Genomic DNA, 19,916 nt, shown 5'->3' on the forward strand with positions numbered 1-19,916 from the left:
TGTGGTTTACCATAATCAGTGCTTCTGGCGAACATAAAGATGTGAAGGTGGTGACTGTTAAGCATGGAAGTTGAAGGAAACATGAACACAAGTCATTCCAGTGTCATGATGGAATAAAGCATGTGGAGTGAATTAGAATGAACAGTTGAGTCAAAAATGCAGAGTGACACTGCTTCCGGAGAGATAGAATTATTGTCGCTAAGGCAAAGTTTGTTCATTCACTGATGAGTTTTGAGTTGTGGAGGTGTGTGGTGCTCAAAATTGGACAGTGATTTTTATGGCATTCACTGATTCATAGTGAAACTTTTACCCACTGAAGACAATATTGAAGTACTAAGAATTTTGATCAAATAAGTCCAAATGTACTAATGTGAATATTACTCTCAGATCAGCTGATTTCAGAGTAGTTAATTGTTGATATCATCAGAAAGCCATTTGCTGCCTTATAACTGCTGTATACTAATCCAATTACTTCCAAGGAACTTTAACCATGCAGGTTTTTTACTTATTTGGATTTGAATGTGTTTCATGTTCACGTATAATGGATTCTGGTATGATGTGCTAATGCCCCTCTTCTACATGCATCTTGAGAGGCATCCCGTATTCTGGCCATCCAAACCTGGGTAGACAACAAGGAGGACCTCAGTGCCCACCCTCTCAAGTCCTCCAATGCTTCAGCTTCAGTCATCGTGACAGATGTTTTGAAGACACCAATGAATTATTTTCAAAATGGTTTTACAGGCGTTATTTACCAGAATTGACCATGTTTCTAAGATGGTGGTATCTATTTCTTCATCTAAGATAATCACTAAACAGCAGGTAAATGAATTATTTATATTACACGTGGTCCTGAAATGGTTAATAGTTAAGCACCTCTAAAAACAAACACTTTGCAAACATATATAGACAAAGTATGTATTTACTGATTGAACTTCAGTAACAGTTTGTGCAACAATTTACAGCCACAGATTTGTGTCATTGTTACTAACATCTCTGTTTGCATTGATTCAGCATATGTAAACCAAGACTGACTAGCTTTGCTAGGAGTTTTCTGGTGAGCCTAAGTGTAATGGAGAAACTTAAAGCAAGTAAGCTCCATGGCAGCACTAGCAGGTAAAATAAAAAAGAAAGCACTAATTGCAGTTTCTTTTTAATAATGGTGCAGTCAAGTTAGCAAGTCAAGTAAAGCTAACAGTAGTCACAATTGTAGCACTAACCAGCAGCAATTATAATATTGAGCAGCAGTTATTAAATATTGAGCCTATAACTTTTGATTTAACTCTTTGGGTCAACATTAATAACCAGTTTGCTAAACCTCAGATATATGTAACTAGCTTCAAACATACTATGATTTATGAAAATTTTGACTCAAAATGCAAAGAATTAAAAACATTTTAATCCAACAAGCACTTTACAACAAACAATTAGCTTATTCTATTAACTTTTAAGGCAAATATTAAACAACTGGATTGTTATGCCTCCCCCATTTGTAATTTTGGAAACCTAAGAGTCATTGAATGGGACTGTAAGCAGGATTGTTAATGTTTTTAAGAGTTCTGCTTTCATTGGGGGCATTGTACTATATCTATAGGGAAATTTCATGTGCATGGTGCAACAAAGATAATATGCATAATGAATTATTCTGGGGAATGCACTGTGCTCAGCATTCCTTGGTTTCCATTCTTTACTTCATGCTTTTTGGTGGAAATAAAGAAGGAATTATTATGGTTGGGAGTGTGAGATGGAAAAGAGTAGACATATTCTCATTTTCTTTAATTAGTGATCAAAGAACATAATTTGAGAGTTATTAACTCACAATATAGAGTTTAATAGTTGATGTTACTGTCAACAACATTTGATCTTAGGATGGATTGATGCTTGCAAGATAAATAAAACTAAGGTGGCAACTGAATATTGATTTTCCTAGATCATTTTGTCTGTTAAAGAGGACAAATAACTTGCAGGGAGGATGAACTGTAGGAAAAGTGGTCAGGTGATAAGGAACTTGCATCAGAGTCCAACATTAGTCAACAAAAAAGTACACTGCACTCTGTATGATTTTCTTAGACCCACAGTTACAGAGTCTGTGCATGCAGTTACTACAGAAATATTCTGAGGACCGAAGAAGTTTATTTCAGGTTTGGAGAACCATATATATGCCACATTCACAATAAGCCAATATTCAACATCCAAAGACAACACATTAATCTGTCAAAACTGGTCAAGTACAATCAAATATTCCAATTGCGTGACAACATAAATTTATTTTGAAAAAATATGTAACACAGTTGCTGAAAAAATGGCAGCTATGAACATAATCTGTTCCATTCAACTGAAGTCAAGATAGCCTTGATGCTGTCGTTTCTGTGCCAAAGTACTGTAATCTGCAACAGTTGGTAGTTGTCTATATAGGAATATTGCTTACATGCAAATTTTTACTAACTGAGAATGTTGTAGCTTACAGGCATATAAAAAAGTGCACAGAAGGTCTTCAGTGTACTAATAATGTTTATCCACTTTTCTGTTACTTTGGTATATTATTTGAAACAAACAGAACAAATTCAGATCCATACTCTGTGGATATTCTTGAGTAGTGCGTTTTTTGGCATAAAGTTGATTGTGGTGTTCATAGTACTATTCCTGTTGTTATATTTGCTTTAAATGATAACTTTAGAAGCAACACTTTTCAGTTTTTTTTTTTTTTTGTTATAAGTAAGTTGCTGCAGCAGTCTTCTTCATTTAGCTATGGGTCATTTTGGAATTTGTGAATATATTTCTATTCGTATGTAGCCCTCTTGCACAACTTATGACAAATCATAATAAATATACATGTGACGAACTGTGACAAAATAAGGACAATATATGTTACAAAATCGGCCTACTAAGATATTTTGGACTATATTTATCCACATATTTGCTACAAAGCAATAAGATTGCTAAAAAGTTTTTCGTTAGAGAATATTAGTCCACATCTTTAGATTAAATTTTAGATCTTTTCTGTCATCAGTACACACACCAAAAACTACAAAATCATACTCAGATACTTTGTACAATGCCACTGTGATGCTTGCAGTTATGATTCTGAGTTGCTATATAACAGGAAGGTGAATTTTCTACAATGAATATATTATGTAGTATTGCAAGGAAGTGATGGAGATTAATATTACAGCTGCCAGTATCATTGAAAGAATTAATATTAATTTTAGGCAAACTTCACTCTGCTGGACTGATTACGTCTGCACAGTGTAATATTAAGATAGTAATATTGTATAGGCCTTAATGGAAACACACGGCCTCGACGGCTCTAAAACATGCTCTCTATCTTGTAACAAACATAGAATTCTCCATAGCATTAATATATAAAAAAAAGAACACTGTGTTAATCACATTTTATTTCATATGAAAGGCAGTAACATGAGACAGGTAAGTGACATCAACAAGTAAGAAACAAATACAGAAATAAAATGTGTGACATAAGGAAACTAATTAGTAATTCACAGATATCTCTTGCATTCCCAAAAATGTACCAGTACGGTCACTATAAACCTTATTTCTATACATGCAAAATTAATTAATCATAAAAATTAGTGCATAAGATGTCTGTACAGTTGCCAGTTATAATGGTCAGAAAGCTTGAATTCATCCTGATTTGCAAAACAGCATAAAATTTAAAAATTGTGAATTGTTTGAAAGTTAATTTTTTTCTGTGTAATTTTTGTAAAATTTATAGTGTGTTTCTCAAGACATTATTCAAATGGCTCTGAGCACTATGGAACTTAACATCTATGGTCATCAGTCCCCTATAACTTAGAACTACTTAAACCTAACTAACCTAAGGACAGAACACAACACCCAGCCATCACGAGGCAGAGAAAATCCCTGACCCCGCCGGGAATCGAACCCGGGAACCCCGGTGTGGGAAGTGAGAATGCTACCGCACGACCATGAGATGTGGGCGGACATTATTCATTACACATATTGGGACTTGGTGATAAATGAGTTGTCTTCATAACTGTTGTGCCAAATGTCATGGACAATAGCATTTATGTAAATAATTAAATGTTTTCCCCAATATATGATATTCACAAACTTTCTGTTATAGTTATGTATTTTTATTTTTTCCTGATTGAATTCTGACTTATACATCTTAGGTGAATTCAAAAAGTCTGTGTTTGTGGACTAGACTGCTTTACTGACCATTTGAACTGAAATTACCTGTGTGAAAAAAATCTGACTGACAGCGTAAAATGAGACATGTCAACTGCCCAAGTTGTTTTCGGCATATTGAACAGGTGTGTTACCTGTTTCTTTGCCTGTTACACAGTATAAATGAATCATTCCTTGATTTGGATGTTCTTTGCAAGTGTGTTTTTTCAGGTGCATTACAGTGATTCTTTTTCTAAAATTCACTAAAACTTTTTGCAAATAATATATTTTCATTTGACACATAAAAATGGTTATTCAACTTTAGTTACAAAAATTACCTGTAATCTATACTAAATACAATACATCTCTCTTATTCCAAGAATATAAATGTATTTATATATCTTCTTCCATAAATAGGTGTATTTATCATCATTCTACACTACAATTCACTTTCACATCACATATATTGTCAGCCATACAGATTTTGCATTTGCAAAATGTCAGTAATTCATGCAGTTTATATATGTTACAGGTAAATGTTTATGTGTAGAACTCACCTTTATTTTGATTGAGAACAGAGGAAAGTTAATACTAAGCATGGGTTTTTATATAGCTTCACACTAATCAAAAGAGTAGAAGCATGAGGTTCTTTAATATGAGCACAGTGTTCCTCGTTTAAATTTGTGGCTCAGTTCAGTGCTGTAGGAAAGTAACAAATTAATTTACATTGTAAAAAACTGACTCTGATGTGAATGCTGTAATGGATTGATGTTAAAAAAAGCATTAACTGTTCTAAAATAATGGACTACATGCACTGTCAATGAATTTGTTTTAAGATATCCTTGCATGAATTTAATAATCAATGTCCATAATATTTTCAAAGTAAAATGAAAAATCTGAGCTCTTGATTTTATACAGTTACCTCAACTAAATATGACACAACAGTTGTATTGTGGCACATCAACTTCGCTTAACATTTCGCTTGCTACACTCAGCTGTATTAAAATTTAATTAACAATAGTGAAACCCTGTCTGTGGCCTTCTATTTTGAGTTTAAACATTCATTATCCTTATCAATAATTAAATAATGAGCCGAAGCCCTAGATAAAGAATGTACAGTGAAACACTTTACATATTAGTTGATAAATGACAGAATAACATTATAACAAACATCATCTGACATAAATGAAACACTTTTAGTACACATAAATATCCATTCAGCTCTAAATATTAGAAAATAGGAACATCCATTTTTTATGTACAGCTGCATATTATGAAACATTTTAACTAGTTAGTTAGGACAACAATAAACATAGTAATGTCATAAGTAGGAATTGAATTGTTCTTGGAGTAAGCTTTTCCAAAAGTACATTATTTTAGCTATACACAAAATATTTTGTACAATGACATCACAACAGCAATCTAAGGGCACTATTCACTTTACTCAGAACATTAGCTTTGATACCTCATACTGTAACAAGCAATGCTCAAGTTTTCTTCTTCACTAGATGCACTACACACAGAATAAATGAACAGTTCTTTTAGGTTCAGTCATAGGTATTTTAAAGCTCATCCCGAAGTCTTTAATTTAACATTTGCCATTAATAAAATGCTACACTGGATGAATTACCTGAAGCACATATCAGAAGTCACAGATTCTTCTATACACTGCCACAGAACACTGTTCATACTGCTTTACTCAAACTAATTCTGAGATAGCTCGTTTTAATACATGTCATACAGTCTCAAGTGGTTACTCAGCTGCTTGTCACTTCTTGTAGTTTTGTAGCAGATTAAATATTAACATTATGACCAATGGTGAAAAATACTTCATAATGCAAACTGGTATAGAAAGATGTGTTTATGTCACAGTGGTGCTATGTAGGGCATGAAATAAAAGTCCCTGTTTTAGAAGTACAATTGGCTGTGTCATTCATCTAGATCTATGCCCATCAGGTCTCCTTGCAGCCGCCCTTTGTAACGACAGCATACTGTCACACAAAGAAGACGTGCTGCTAGTCGGAACTGGGGACTTAGTGCCACTAGTATAAGAGATTTCCAAAAAGAATTAAGTATTCCAAGCCAAACAATTCCAAAATGTAAATATGGTATCTGAATCCTGTTTCCTGTAAAATGTTCATACAATTTAATTCCTGCATACGGTGCCCATGATAACCAGAATACTATAACAAGCACAAATGACACAATGTGGCTTGGGTTAGCAAGATTCTCAGATAGTGCACTTGCATACTCTTTATCATGGATGGGAACACCACTACGTAATTTACGCATGGTGGAGAATATGTAAGAATATGTGTAAATGATAGTTATGAGACTGGGGCCAAGTACCAGAATGGCAACTGTAACAGAGTAAGCTGCCATATTACTCCAGTCAAGCACACATATGTAAGCATCCTTATCAAATGTTGGTTTGTTGACACCAAGCAATGGCGGACAACACAGCATAGCGGCTGATACCCAAGTGAAGACCATCCAGCAACGACAGCGTGTTTTCGTCTGCACTGTTTCATACCGAAGAGGTTTTCTCACAGCCAGGTAACGGTCAACACTGATCCACATGAAGGTGAACACGCTCACACTCCACAATGTTACCTTGCAAGAGAAATAAATGTATTAGTGCAATAATACATCTTACAGTTTTCAGAAACAAACAAACAAACAAACAAACACACACACACACACACACACACACACACACACACACCATGTATCATGTGAAAAATGAGCTGCAAAAAATTTCATTGACTGTGGTACATAAAATAAAATAATATATGTTATTATGCATAAATTATAAACGCATTCTATAAAATGACCAGAATCTTTGTTAAGAGAATAGCTACCATTATGTTATATTAAGCTGCAGCATTTACAATCTACAACCAAAGGTGCCAAAAAGGCAACAGTATTGCTAAAATTCTGTGTAAGTGTCTGATTCTCTTCTAAACATTCTGCACAAGAATTAACTCATATCTAGAGCATTTTTCATGCATCATCTTATAATAATCATGGGGGACTATTATTCCAAAAGTATTTTATATGTTTAAGGAAAATAATATTTTTACATTATGGGCACAAAAATGGTCACCCTTGTGCTAACAGCATGTAACTTCTCTGCAAGTCTGTATTGTTTTATTAGTCTTGTAATGAATAAGTCTGCAGCACTAGACTGCATCACTGTTGAACCCCTTCTTCCATAACAGCTCATGTGAATCAGCCAGATTGCATGGTCGTTATAGAGTTTTTATCTGGAAATGAGTTTGGAAGGACTAGCAATTAAGGCTTTGCTTCACAGTGAAGTTATTTTGAGCCAGTATATACCTGTGTTCCCACTTTGGCATGATCAGTCATGTAAAATCAATACCTGGATGACTAGAGTGCCCACAAACTGCCAGGAACCTATAGGAAAGTGTGTGCTGACAAAAAGCAACCATCTGACTTTGGAAGAGAATGGTGTAGCAAACTGATTAAATTGTTACATATTGTTTAATGGCTGATTATACCCCTGAAGATGCTGTCCCTTTCCATTTGATTCTCTTTTCAGTGTGTACTCAGTGCAGCCAACTAGCCACTCATCCAGTAAGGGCTTTTATCTCAGCCACTACTGCTCACACAGTGCCCGCATTCTGTCTAGTCAGCTAAGCAGCCCCTTCCTCTCTCCCCGAAAAACTGCCAGTTATAATCACTAATGATATTCCACACATATACCAGAGTCAGGGGTTAGAAGCTGTCTTGTTATAATGTCCTTTAGCCTTTTAATTGTTTATAATGTATGTATCTCGTTGTGTGCACTCATTGCCAACAAAATTTAAAAGCAGCAGGAGTCAATAGTGCCAGTAGTAGGCAAATATTTACAACAGCCAACCAAAACATCACATAGAACCTTATGTAAAACAGTTACAACCTCTCTCCAACTAAGATCTTTCTCTCATTATATCCAGTTAGCCCTCATAATTCTATGTGACTGAGTGTCTCCACCAACTTTCTGACATCTTTGCATACAAACCACACAACCATGATACCATCCCAGAAGTCCAACATGACCTCAAGCAGCTCCTAAAGGCCTTAGGTCCATCCCAAAACCTGACACTTAAATCATCTCACACCAACAATCTCCAGCTCTTCTACCTTTTAGCTAGTCCCCAAACCCCACAAATAAATCTACATTCAAGACTGCTCATTACCGTCATTGGCTCTCTATGGCTCCTGTCCCATTACACCAAACTCATTGTTAGTTGCTGTAGATGCAACATCTTTGTACACCAACACCCACAAGCCCATGGACACCATCTTTCCCAACATTCCCTTTTAACAGACATACCACTCTTTCCTTATCTTCCTGACCCCCAATTATTTCACTTTCAAATACCAAATCTACATACAAATCTGTGGTACTGCCATGAGTACTTGCATTGTATGCCAACTTATTTATGGGCCATCTAGAGGAATCCTTGCTCTTCAGTCAACACTTAAAGCCTCTTGTTTTCAGACGACATTTTCATGATCTGTACCCACAGCGAGGACTACCTTCTCTCTTTCCTCCACAGTCTCAACACCTGTCCTCAAATCAACTTCATCCAATCCTTCTCTCAGTTATCTTCCTAGATGTCGATCTCCACCTCTCAAATGGTCATAAAAACAACTGTCAATATCATGCACACCAAACACCAACAGTACTCCCATTCTGACAGCTGTCACCTGTCTCTTTCTGACAGCATTGCCATCTTTGGATGCTGCATCTCCAATGGAAAGCAGTAGTTGTTTAAATATACTGATAATATCACCAGAGCCTTACTGACAGACAGTACCTTAACCATAAACACATCTCCCATGCCATCTGCTCCTCTTACACCAGTAAACCTGTTGACCAGCCACCAACCAGCACTCCTCCAATTATCCAATCTCATCCTGACCTTGAAATGCTCAACCACATTCTCCACCAGGACTTTGGCTACCTACCTCTTGTCTTATTCTGATGTGAAGAATATGCTACCCCAAATTCTAACCACATTCCCCAAACTAGAATCTCATCATCCACCACACCTACAGAATATTCTTGTCCATCCCTATTCCAAGTGTACTCCCAATCCTGCGATCCATGGGTCATTTTCTTGTGGTCAGCTCATCCACCAACTCCTATTGCAATCAAGACACATGCATTTCCTACCCAATAAAAGGTAGAGCTGTGTCTGAAAGCACCAGTGTTATATATCAGCTATGCTGCAATGACTGTAGAGCATTCTAGAAGGCAAGACAAGTAACAAACAGTCTACTTCAATGAATGGTCACTGCTGAACAGTGGAGAATTAAACTTGACCATCCAGTAGCTCGACCTGTTGCACACCACAACACAAATGAGTTCAACAGCTCTTCACTACATGGGCCAGGACTACTGATGTTGTCTATATGATAGAAACAATAATGTTAGTGAAAGAAGACTCTTAAAGTTACAGAGAGGAATATGCAAAATCATAATTATAATACAATTCAGAACAGACTTCCTTATGGTCAGCTGAAGAATGATATTGGCAGCAAATAGCCCATATCTTGAGATGACAGTACTTTGTAATTCACTGCCAAATTAATCAAAATCATTGTCTGGCATAAACTTAAACGCTTAACTGCTATCATATGTCTGTCAGACAGCTGTCGAACATCCTGGTGGTCATCCCTTTACTTTCCAGGGGCATTTCACCTTTTACCTCAGTGTGCCTTTGAGCTGGAGTGCTGGCTTCTTGCTATGAATATGGGGAGGCATTCACACTATTTGACCTTCAGTAAATCCACAGTAAAGTCACCAAGGCATCTGGCAGAAGTACTGTATGAGCCACATGATTATTTTTTGTCATACATGTTTATATCCGTATTTCCCGTTTATTGTGACAATTGTAGTTTAATATATTATGGTTATTATTGACACAGTCTTGAAATTGATTTCCACAATATGGAGTCTCTAGCAGGCCCATCTCACCATTCAAAACAGCTGGAACAGACTGGTTATTCTCAACGAGTTCTGAAAGTAAATGAACCAAACATTGAAATGTATCTGGAAGAAATGATGACTGAAGTTTTGGATGACAGAGATATGTGATAGAAATTGATTATAAGAAATCAAAACAGGAAATGGATGATAATGAAGAAGATGATGGAACCTAGGATATACAAACAGTGAAGATTGTCTAAGTAGAAAACAGTAATATTGCTGTAATTTCAAATTTTGTGGTGTGGGAAACGTGGTATGGGAAACTGCTTCACATGGAGATAAACACAAGCACCAACTAATGTCAGTACAAGACAAATTAACATTATGTTGCAGATTTCTACCCTACAACTCAGGACTAATGCCTTCACAAAGAATCCAGATGTTGAACAAGTACGGGGGTCTACATTTTATACAAGACATTTTAGATAAGATTCTACATTGGCCAAACAATAAAACCAGTAAAACAAAAAGTACTCTCATATCTTTTATACATGATATTTGATGTTTGTGAACTGAAAGCTTTTGCAGGCTTCACAGCAATCTCCAAATCTGGCAATGAATACACAGATAAACTTTCCTCTATGGGGGGAAGCAGACATGACATTTTTCACAGTACTGTAAGAAAAGGTTTTTGTTCATATTGATACTTCTTCAATTTGAGAACCCAGATGACAGGAATGAAAGGAAAAAAAATTGACAGCCACATTGTTAACCAGATTTATTGTGAACTGTTGGCTGGGTAACTCTCCTGGTTGTACTAATTGTATTGATGAAATATTTATGCCTTTCCATGGTCAATGTAGATTTCTGATGAACCTGCCAAGGAAATTGGTGAAATATGCATTAACAATAGTGTTTATGATAGAAACCAGGCAGCTGTATTTATATAATGCCTACATTACGACCTGTAAAAAATGTGAAACTTAGCATCAAAATGTGAATTTATCCTCAAAATTCTCCAGAAACTTTGTTTCTGTTGCTTCATTGTTTATGAAGACAGGCACAGCACAGAAATAATAATTAAAAGTTATATTTCTAGATGTTTGAGAAACATAGGACGGTCCACCTTTTCCAGAACATCAGATGCATATTTTCTGGATTTTCTTCTTGATTATCAATGTTTTGCTGTGTTTCGCTTTCATATGACTGACAATATGTGTTATAACTAGTTGAGATCAATAAACAAATAATAAGTTAAGACAATATTGTATAATTCAGTAGTAAACTTCTGGAGTCTGACAAACACCATGATACTAGTTATGTTACAAAATCGTACGGTATAAGTTAAGGGTTAGAAAGAAGCATAAAGCATGGCTTCTACTGAAATGTGTATATAAGATGGTACTGACATGAAATGTAGTGATAAACTTCCTTAAATGTAGTATAGAACTTTACCTTTGCATGCAATACAGAACTTTTGTGTACAAATAACATCTATGTAAACATCCTGACATTGTCCATGCATGTAATAATACAAGTTATAACTTAAAATAAATGAATCTTTGAGCAGCTTGTCTCTGATCTCTTGTAAACCAGTGGGTATAGTTGTACTGAAATCTGGTGAATTGGTTTAAATGTTTTCTAAAGATCACAAGGAATAGTTGGAATCATTAATATGTTTATACAATTTGTTAAGCAGAAGGCACACTGTGAGATAAAAAGTGGAGAATTGATTTATGAACTGCTGAAACAGAAACAATTGGACACACAAATAGCAAAAACTAGATAGGGAATTAGTCAGATATTTCTTATTTGTGTCTTTTAGCTTAATGATATTATGTTTCAATTTCCTTGATTTTTCTCGTATGACAATATAACATGTTAACATAACAATCTATCACTGAAATGTAATGCAGGATGCGCTGTTCATATGCATACTGTCACTTCAGTCAACTTTGAAGTAATGTACCTGAATGCCTTTATGTACTTAATCAGATGGAGTAATAACTATGAAGGCAGTTACTTAGGTAGCTGTTTTCAAATATGAATGAATTACACTGAAGCACCAAAGAAACTGGTATAGGCATGTGTATTCAAATACAGAGAAATGTAAACAGGCAGAATACAGCACTGTGGTCGGCAATGTCTATATAAGACGACAAGTGTCTGGCACAGTTGATAGAATGGTTACTGATGCTACAATCAATATGTAAGTGAGTTTGAACATAGTGTTATAGTTGGTGCACGAGCAACGGGACACAACATCTCTGAGGTATCCATGAATTGGGGATTTTCCCATATGACTATTTCACAAGTGTACTGTGGATATCTGGAGTCCGCTAAAACATCAAATCTCCAACATCCCTGTGTCCCGAAAAAGATCCTGCAAGAACGGGACCAATGACAACTGAAGAGAATCATTCAATGTGACAGAAGTGCAACCCTTGCACAAATTGCTGCAGATTTCAATGGTAGGCCACCAAGTGTCAGTGTGCAAACCGTTCAATGAAACATAATCGATATGGGGTTTTTGAGCCAAAGGCCCACTTGTGTATCCTCGATGACTGCATGACACAAAGCTTTATGCCTCACCTGGGCCCATCAATATTGACATTGGACTGTTAAGGACTAGAAACATGTTTCATGGTCGGACAAGCCTTGTTTCAAATTGTATCAAGTGAATGGATGTGTACAGGCATGCAGACAACCTCATGAATCCACAGACCCTGCACGTGAGCAGGGAACTGTTCAAGCTGTGGAGGCTCTCTAGTGGTGTGAGGCATGTGCAGTTGGACTGATATGGGACACCTGATATGACTAGATACGACTCTGACAGGTGACACGGATGTAAGCGTCCTGTCTCGTCACCTGCATCCATTAATGCCCACTGTGCATTCCGACGGACTTGGGAAATGTGAGCAGGACAATACGACACCCCACATGTCCAGAATTGCAACAGAGTGGCTCCAGGAACATGGCCACCAAACTCCCCAGATATGAACATTATTGAGGATATCTGGGATGCCTTGCAATGTGCAGTTGAGAAGAGATCTTCACCCCCTCATACTTTTACGGATTTGTCGACAGCCCTGGAGGATTCGTGGTGTCAGTTCCCTCCAGCACTACTTCAGACATTAGTCGAGTCCATGTCACATCTTGTTGTGGCACTTCTGCGTGCTCGCAGGGGCCCAGGCTGATATTAGGCAGATGTACTCATTTCTTTGGTGCTTCAGTGTATGTGCATTAAGGGCTTGATACTGCTTTATCTTAAAGCGTGGCATCAGTTCTTTGTTTGTTTCTAAGACAGGTGCAAAATTAGCTTCATAAATAAATTCTGAGAAAATTTTAGCATAATAAACATATTAGAAGAAAGAGACCCAATACATGATAAAGATGGAAAGAGAATTCTGGTCTTTTTGTTTTGGAGGGAAAAACCACTCATGAAAAAGAATAATTAAGTATAGTATTCATATATACATTAAACAAAAATTAATGCCTACAACAGTTTAACTACAGGAACAAAAATCATTAGGTAAAAAGTTTTGAGGACTAGGTTTTCATGAAACTTGGAACATGACATGATGGTCAACAACCCTGATAATGCATCTGATGAGATGGAAAATTTGTAACATTAAAATACACTCAGTATCAGGAGTGGCCATAAAATGATGACTAGATCCTTCTATCGTACACCAGACTCATCTCCTGATGTAACTGAAAACTTTAGAGAAAACTTCAGTTTACTTGTATGTAAGTCCCCAATTACACTGTAATCATTGATAGAGACTTTACTCATCCAACTATTGCAAAATTACAGTTTTGTTAGTGGTGGATGTGGTAAGACATCCTGTGAAATGTAATTATATACCTTATCTGAAAAATACCTAGAACAGGTAGTTTGGACCCCACTCATGATGGAAATATATTGGATCTAATGGCAACAGACAGACCTGACCTCTTTGAGGATGTCCACGTCAAAACTGGTACCAGTGACCATGACACGGTTGTTACAACAATGATTACCAAAGAACAAAGGACAACTAAACAGAAAGATATATACATGTTCATTAGACTGAATAAAAACTCAGTTGTGTTATATCTCAATGAGGAACTTGAAACTTTCAGCACAGGGGAGGAGCATGTACAGGAACTATGGCTCAAGTTTAAAAGAAAAGTTTACTATGCACTGAATAGATACGTACCCAGTAGAACAGTTCATAGTGGGAAGGGACCTCCATGATATACTGTCAATGTAAAGGAACTTCTAAAGAAACAGAGATTATTGCATAATAGGCATAAAACTAAAATTGAGGGTAGCAAAGCAAAAGCTGAAATGCTTTTCCATATTCAGATGTTCCTTTACAAGGGAAAAAGGAGGAGAATTGCCCCAATGTAATCCTCATACTACTGAAAAGATGAACAAAATAAGTATTAGTGTTGATGGTGTTGAGAAACAACTGAAACTGATAAAATTGTATGAAGCGCCAGAAGCCGGCGGAATCCCTGTCAGATTTTATACTGAATTTGCCACCGAGTTAGCCCCTCTTCTATAATCTTTAACATATCTCTCAAACAAAAAAACATCCACAGTTCTTGGGAAAAAGTACAGGTCAAACCCATATACAAGAAGGGTAGTAGAAGTGATTCACAAAACTACCATCCAGTATCCTTGACACTGATTTGCTGTTGAATCATAGAACATATTCTGAGCTCAAACATAATGACGTATCATGAACAGAATGATCACCTCAATGCCAACAAGCATGGATTACAAAACCATCAGTCATTTGAAACCTAACTCACACTTTACTCATATGACGTACTGAAAGCTTTGGATCAAGACAACCAGGTAGATGCAATATTTATTGATTGCTGAAAAGCATTTGACTCAGTACCACACCTACGCTTACTGTCAAAGATATGGTTATATGGGGTATTAAGTGAAATTTGTGATGGGATTGAGGACTTTTGGCAGGAAGGACATAGGACGTTATTTCAGACGGAGAGTCATTATCAAATGTAGAAGTAACTTCAGGCATGTACCAGGGAAGTGTGTTGGGATCCTTGCTGTTTATTTTGTATATTAATGACTTTGCAGGCAATATTAATAATAACCTCCAACTTTTGCAGATGATGCAGTTATCTATAATGAAGTATTGTCTGAAAGAAGTTGCATAAATATTCATTCAGATCTTGATAAGATTTTGAGGTGATGCAAAGATTGACAATGTGCTTTAAATGTTCAAAAACGTAAAACTGTGCCCTTCACAAAATGAAAAAAAAAATCTAACTAGAATGTCAAATAGTCACTGCTGGAATCAACCAACTCATACAAATAACTGAGTGTAACACTTTGTAGGAATATGATATGAGATGATAGCATAGGCTTAGTCATGGGTAAAGCATGTGGTAGACTTCAGTGTATTGGTAGAGTACAGGGGCAGTGTGATCAGTTTACAAAGGATCACTTGTGCAACCAGTTCTAGAATACTGCTCAAATATGTGATATCTGTACCAAATAGGACCAACAGGTTAACGAAAAAGAGGATCGTCAAATTAGTGAACCATTACAGTACAGGATAGAGAAATTATGGCTTAAATGATATGGATATGTTAAGAGAATGGAGAAGAAGATTCTACATAGAGAGGCACACAAGATGAAAGGGAAGGCAAACAGACCGAGAGGAAGTCCAAGAGACAGCTGGCTGAAAGGAGTGAAGGAATTTGAGCAAAAGAAAGGAGAAAACAAGGAAGAGGCTTTTGTGCCAAATAAACCCAGCCAGTGAGTGAAAACTGTACAAAATGATGATGATGCATGCACAGTTATTTTATGTGCTTGTACACTCATTAATTCATGTAATATATTTTGTAGATCTCATCAAAGAAGTGACCCATAATAGATATGGAATAAGTCATGATATGCATTAGCCTGTAGAGCAATTACATATTGCTTCTACAGTAACTACTAAATATTGTTAACAATGAATAACTTATGTTAAATCAAACAATGGAAAATCCAGGATGGACAATATTAGGGAAGGAAATTTGCTACTCACCATATAGCGGAGATGCTGAGTCGCGATAGGCACAACAAAATGATTCACACAATTATAGCTTTCGGCCATTAAGGCCTTTGTCAGCAATAGACACACATACACAAATGCACACACACACACACACACACTCTCACGCAAACGTAATTTGCACACATGTCTACTGTCTCAGACAAATGAAACCAGTTGTTGAAGCAATTGTCTGAGACAGTAGATGTGTGTGCAAGTTGTGTTTGCGTGTGTGTGTGCATGTGTGTGTGTGTGTGTGTGTGTGTGTGTGTGTGTGTGTATTGCTGACAAAGGCCTTAATGGCTGAAAGCTATAATTGTGTGAATCGTGAATCTTTTTCTTGTTCCTATCGGGACTCAGCATCACCACTGTATGGTGAGTAGTAACTAATGTTAAATACAAACGTCACTGGACCTTATCCATTACACTAAAAACCCTGGCAAATTAGTATTTTGTGTGAAGGGAGTGGCATGTGTCAATCCATATTACTGATACTACTTTATGCGCAATTTTCTGTCTTTTTTATGTATTTATCAGTTATATGAAGACACTGATATCAAATAAAGGGGAATGGTTACTACACACTGTAATAATAAAGTATTCTTACGTGTAATGTCATTACTCATATTGCTAGTGGGAATCTGAAAACCCAGAATGTAAATATCCACATACCAGGAGTGGTTAATAAAATAACCTTTAAATTAGCTTCTGAATTGGCATGATGTTCTCTGTTTATCACATTAGGTGTGAGAGCATTTAGTTTTAAATCTTTGTAATAGACTGAAGAACTGTGTGTTGTCCCCTCACAAGAAATCCAGAGCCCATATTGAAAGAATTTGTGTCTTTTATTGCAGTTTTGTGTACTAAAGTCGGTTTTGAAGGTGTCACTTTTAGTTATACATTTTTTCACTTTATATGAGAAGAGTGTTTTACTTGGAACAGAGTTTCATTTTTTGTTCATGAATACAGCATCTAATTTTAGAGAAGAAGTGAATAATAAGATAATCTTTAAACATGTTTAATAATTTGTTGATATTCTCTATCTTTCTTGTGTCATTTCATAACAGTCTTTGTACTAGACCAAAGAGAGAATTGTAAGGGCCTTCAGGGAAATAATTTTTGTGTTTTGAATTGTGGTTGTGTCTACCATAGTTGATTAGAACCTATTTATATTTGTCATAGTGTTTTACATTTTAAGCAACATATTATGTTTTGCGATGAAAGCAACTTCATGTCCTTTTAGCTAATTTATATGTGATCGTTCTTCCTGATTATCTTAGAGCAGTACAATAACTTCACCCCGAGATGCCAAAAGAAGAGGTTCTGCCCTGACTTTTAGATTTGTAAACTAGGAACCTACACTTGTTTCTGTTCCTAAATTTTTCTACTTTGTGAAATATAGATTTTCCACACAGTTAACACTCAAAAAGGTACAAATGTCCACTTTCCTATGCTTAAATTGTGTGTGTGCTAACAATTCAGAATAATGAAAACTTAAACCTACACTATTACCTCAAGATAGCCAACAAGCCGGCAGACAATGTCTCCATACACCCACTGCTGTACAACAGCTGGATATACAGATAATGGCACAATCAGCAAGCCACATAACAGGTCAGCCACGGCCAGTGAGAGAAGATATATGTTGATAACTTCTGTGGGCCCTGTAAATACAAACAGAACAGTCTTGATAAGCTTACAAGTTTCTATTTGTAATGCTAGCTACAGTATATGTGACATCCATCTTATCATATGTTTCACATTATTCCTATGGGTTATATCTAAAATACCAACTACGATATTTTTGTTTCCTTTAATTGTAGATTTAAATTTTTAAAAACTGTGTTAATTGTATCATTCTTATAAAAATTAATTACATGCTGTTAAACATCAGTCAAGGGACAATACATACAGAATTGTAGAATTTATAATACCGATGAGGAACTTTGAAAATGTTTAATGGTGTGAGGAGTGGAGAGCAGGAGTCATGTGCAGGCTGTCAAGCAGTCATTAAAGTGAAGCACATCATATTGGGTAGCATGTTCAGTGACTAGGTAATGCAGCAGTCTCTTGGCCACAGTTTGGTGGTGGCCATTTATGTGGAAAGACAGCTTGTTAGTTGTCATGCACATGTAGAAAGTAGCATGATGGTTGCAACTTGGTTTGTAGTTCACACAGCTGCTTTCACAAGTGGTTCTGCCTTTGATGGCAGTAGGACTTGCCTGAGACAGGACTGGAGCCAGTGTTAATGATGGGTGTATGTAACAGGTCTTGCACCTATGTCTGTCGCAGGGATATGAACCATGGGCCAAGGGGGTGGGAATACAGGTGGAGCAGGGATGGACAAGAATATTATGCTGGTATGGTGGGTATGTGACGAAGCAAGCTGGAATCTTTTTATTCTCTCTTTTGTTTTGCCATCTGCCTCCTTAAATTTGTTTTTTCACTTTTAACTTATTACCATTTCACATATGTAAGTATAATCTACATTTTCATCAAAGAGAAAGGTTGGTCCTCAGTTGTATAGAATATAGCACCAGATCTAATTTTGTACTTAGTTTTGTGTATGTCATCAATTTCCTAATTTATTTTGACTATTAAGTTAAAAGTGAAAAAACAAATTTAAGGATGCAGATGGCAAAACAAGAGAGAGAATAAAAAGATTCCAGCTTGCTTCGTCACATACCCACCATACCAGCATAATATTCTTGTCCATCCCTGCTCCACCTGTATTCCCACCCCCTTGGCCCATGGTTCATATCCCTGCGACAGACATAGGTGCAAGACCTGTTACATACACCCATCATTAACACCGGCTCCAGTCCTGTCTCAGGCATGTCCTACTGCCATCAAAGGCAGAACCACTTGTGAAAGCAGCTGTGTGAACTACAAATCAAGTTGCAACCATCATGCTACTTTCTACATGTGCATGGCAACTAACAAGCTGTCTTCCCACATAAATGGCCACCACCAAACTGTGGCCAAGAGACTGCAGCATTACCTATTCACTGAACATGCTACCCAATATGATGTGCTTCACTTTACTGATTGCTTGACAGCCTGCACATGACTCCCACCCTCCACTCCTCACACCATTAAAGCTTTTCAACCATATTCACCTGATCTTGCACCCTCAGATTTTCACCTCTTCCACTCTCTATCGAACAACTTTTTCCGCTCTCTATCGAACAACTTTAAACAAACTTACTTTTTGGATGAAAATGCACTCCGAACATGACTTGAAGAATACTTTTCCTCAAAACCAAGTCATTTATACAGTCGTGGAATTGAAAAATTACCCCATCGTTTGCAGACTATTACGAGGTGCATTCAAGTTCTAAGGCCTCCGATTTTTTTTCTCTGGAATGGAAAGAGATAGAAACATGCGCATTGTTTTAAAAGTGAGGCCGCGTTCATTGTTAATACGTCCCAGAGATGGCACCACCGTACGGAAGATGGAATTTTACCGCCAGAGGCGAGAATGAGAACTGTTTTAAATACTAAAAATGGCTACGTTTTTCTTACTTGAACAGCATTCGTTTTCTGAATTTGCGTGGTGTGAAACCAATTGAAATTCATCGACAGTTGAAGGAGACAGTGTGGTGATGGAGTTATGGATGTGTCGAAAGTGCGTTCGTGGGTGCAACAGTTTAATGAAGGCAGAACATCGTGTGACAACAAACCGAAACAACCTCGGGCTCGCACAAGCTGGTCTGACGACATGATCGAGAAAGTGGAGAGAATTGTTATGGGGGATCGCCGAATGA

The 19,916-nt window shown here is 36.7% G+C and overlaps 1 protein-coding gene across 1 annotated transcript in view; it reads right to left on the reverse strand.

Annotated features, from left to right (window-relative positions):
- Positions 1–2,689: 2,689 nt before the first annotated feature.
- The window catches only part of LOC126267133 (G-protein coupled receptor 52-like), an 882,235-nt gene continuing 865,008 nt past the window's right edge, over positions 2,690–19,916 (reverse strand). The window contains exons 4-5 of the mRNA XM_049972056.1: positions 17,662–17,813; positions 2,690–6,759 (exon numbers count right to left, since the gene is read on the reverse strand). Coding sequence (XP_049828013.1) covers positions 6,076–6,759; positions 17,662–17,813 — 836 coding nt within the window. The 3' untranslated portion in view covers positions 2,690–6,075. The remainder of the gene's footprint in view (positions 6,760–17,661; positions 17,814–19,916) is intronic.

This window comes from Schistocerca gregaria, chromosome 4 (genome assembly GCF_023897955.1).
Source record: "Schistocerca gregaria isolate iqSchGreg1 chromosome 4, iqSchGreg1.2, whole genome shotgun sequence".
In the NCBI taxonomy this organism is placed as follows: Eukaryota; Metazoa; Arthropoda; class Insecta; order Orthoptera; family Acrididae; genus Schistocerca; species Schistocerca gregaria.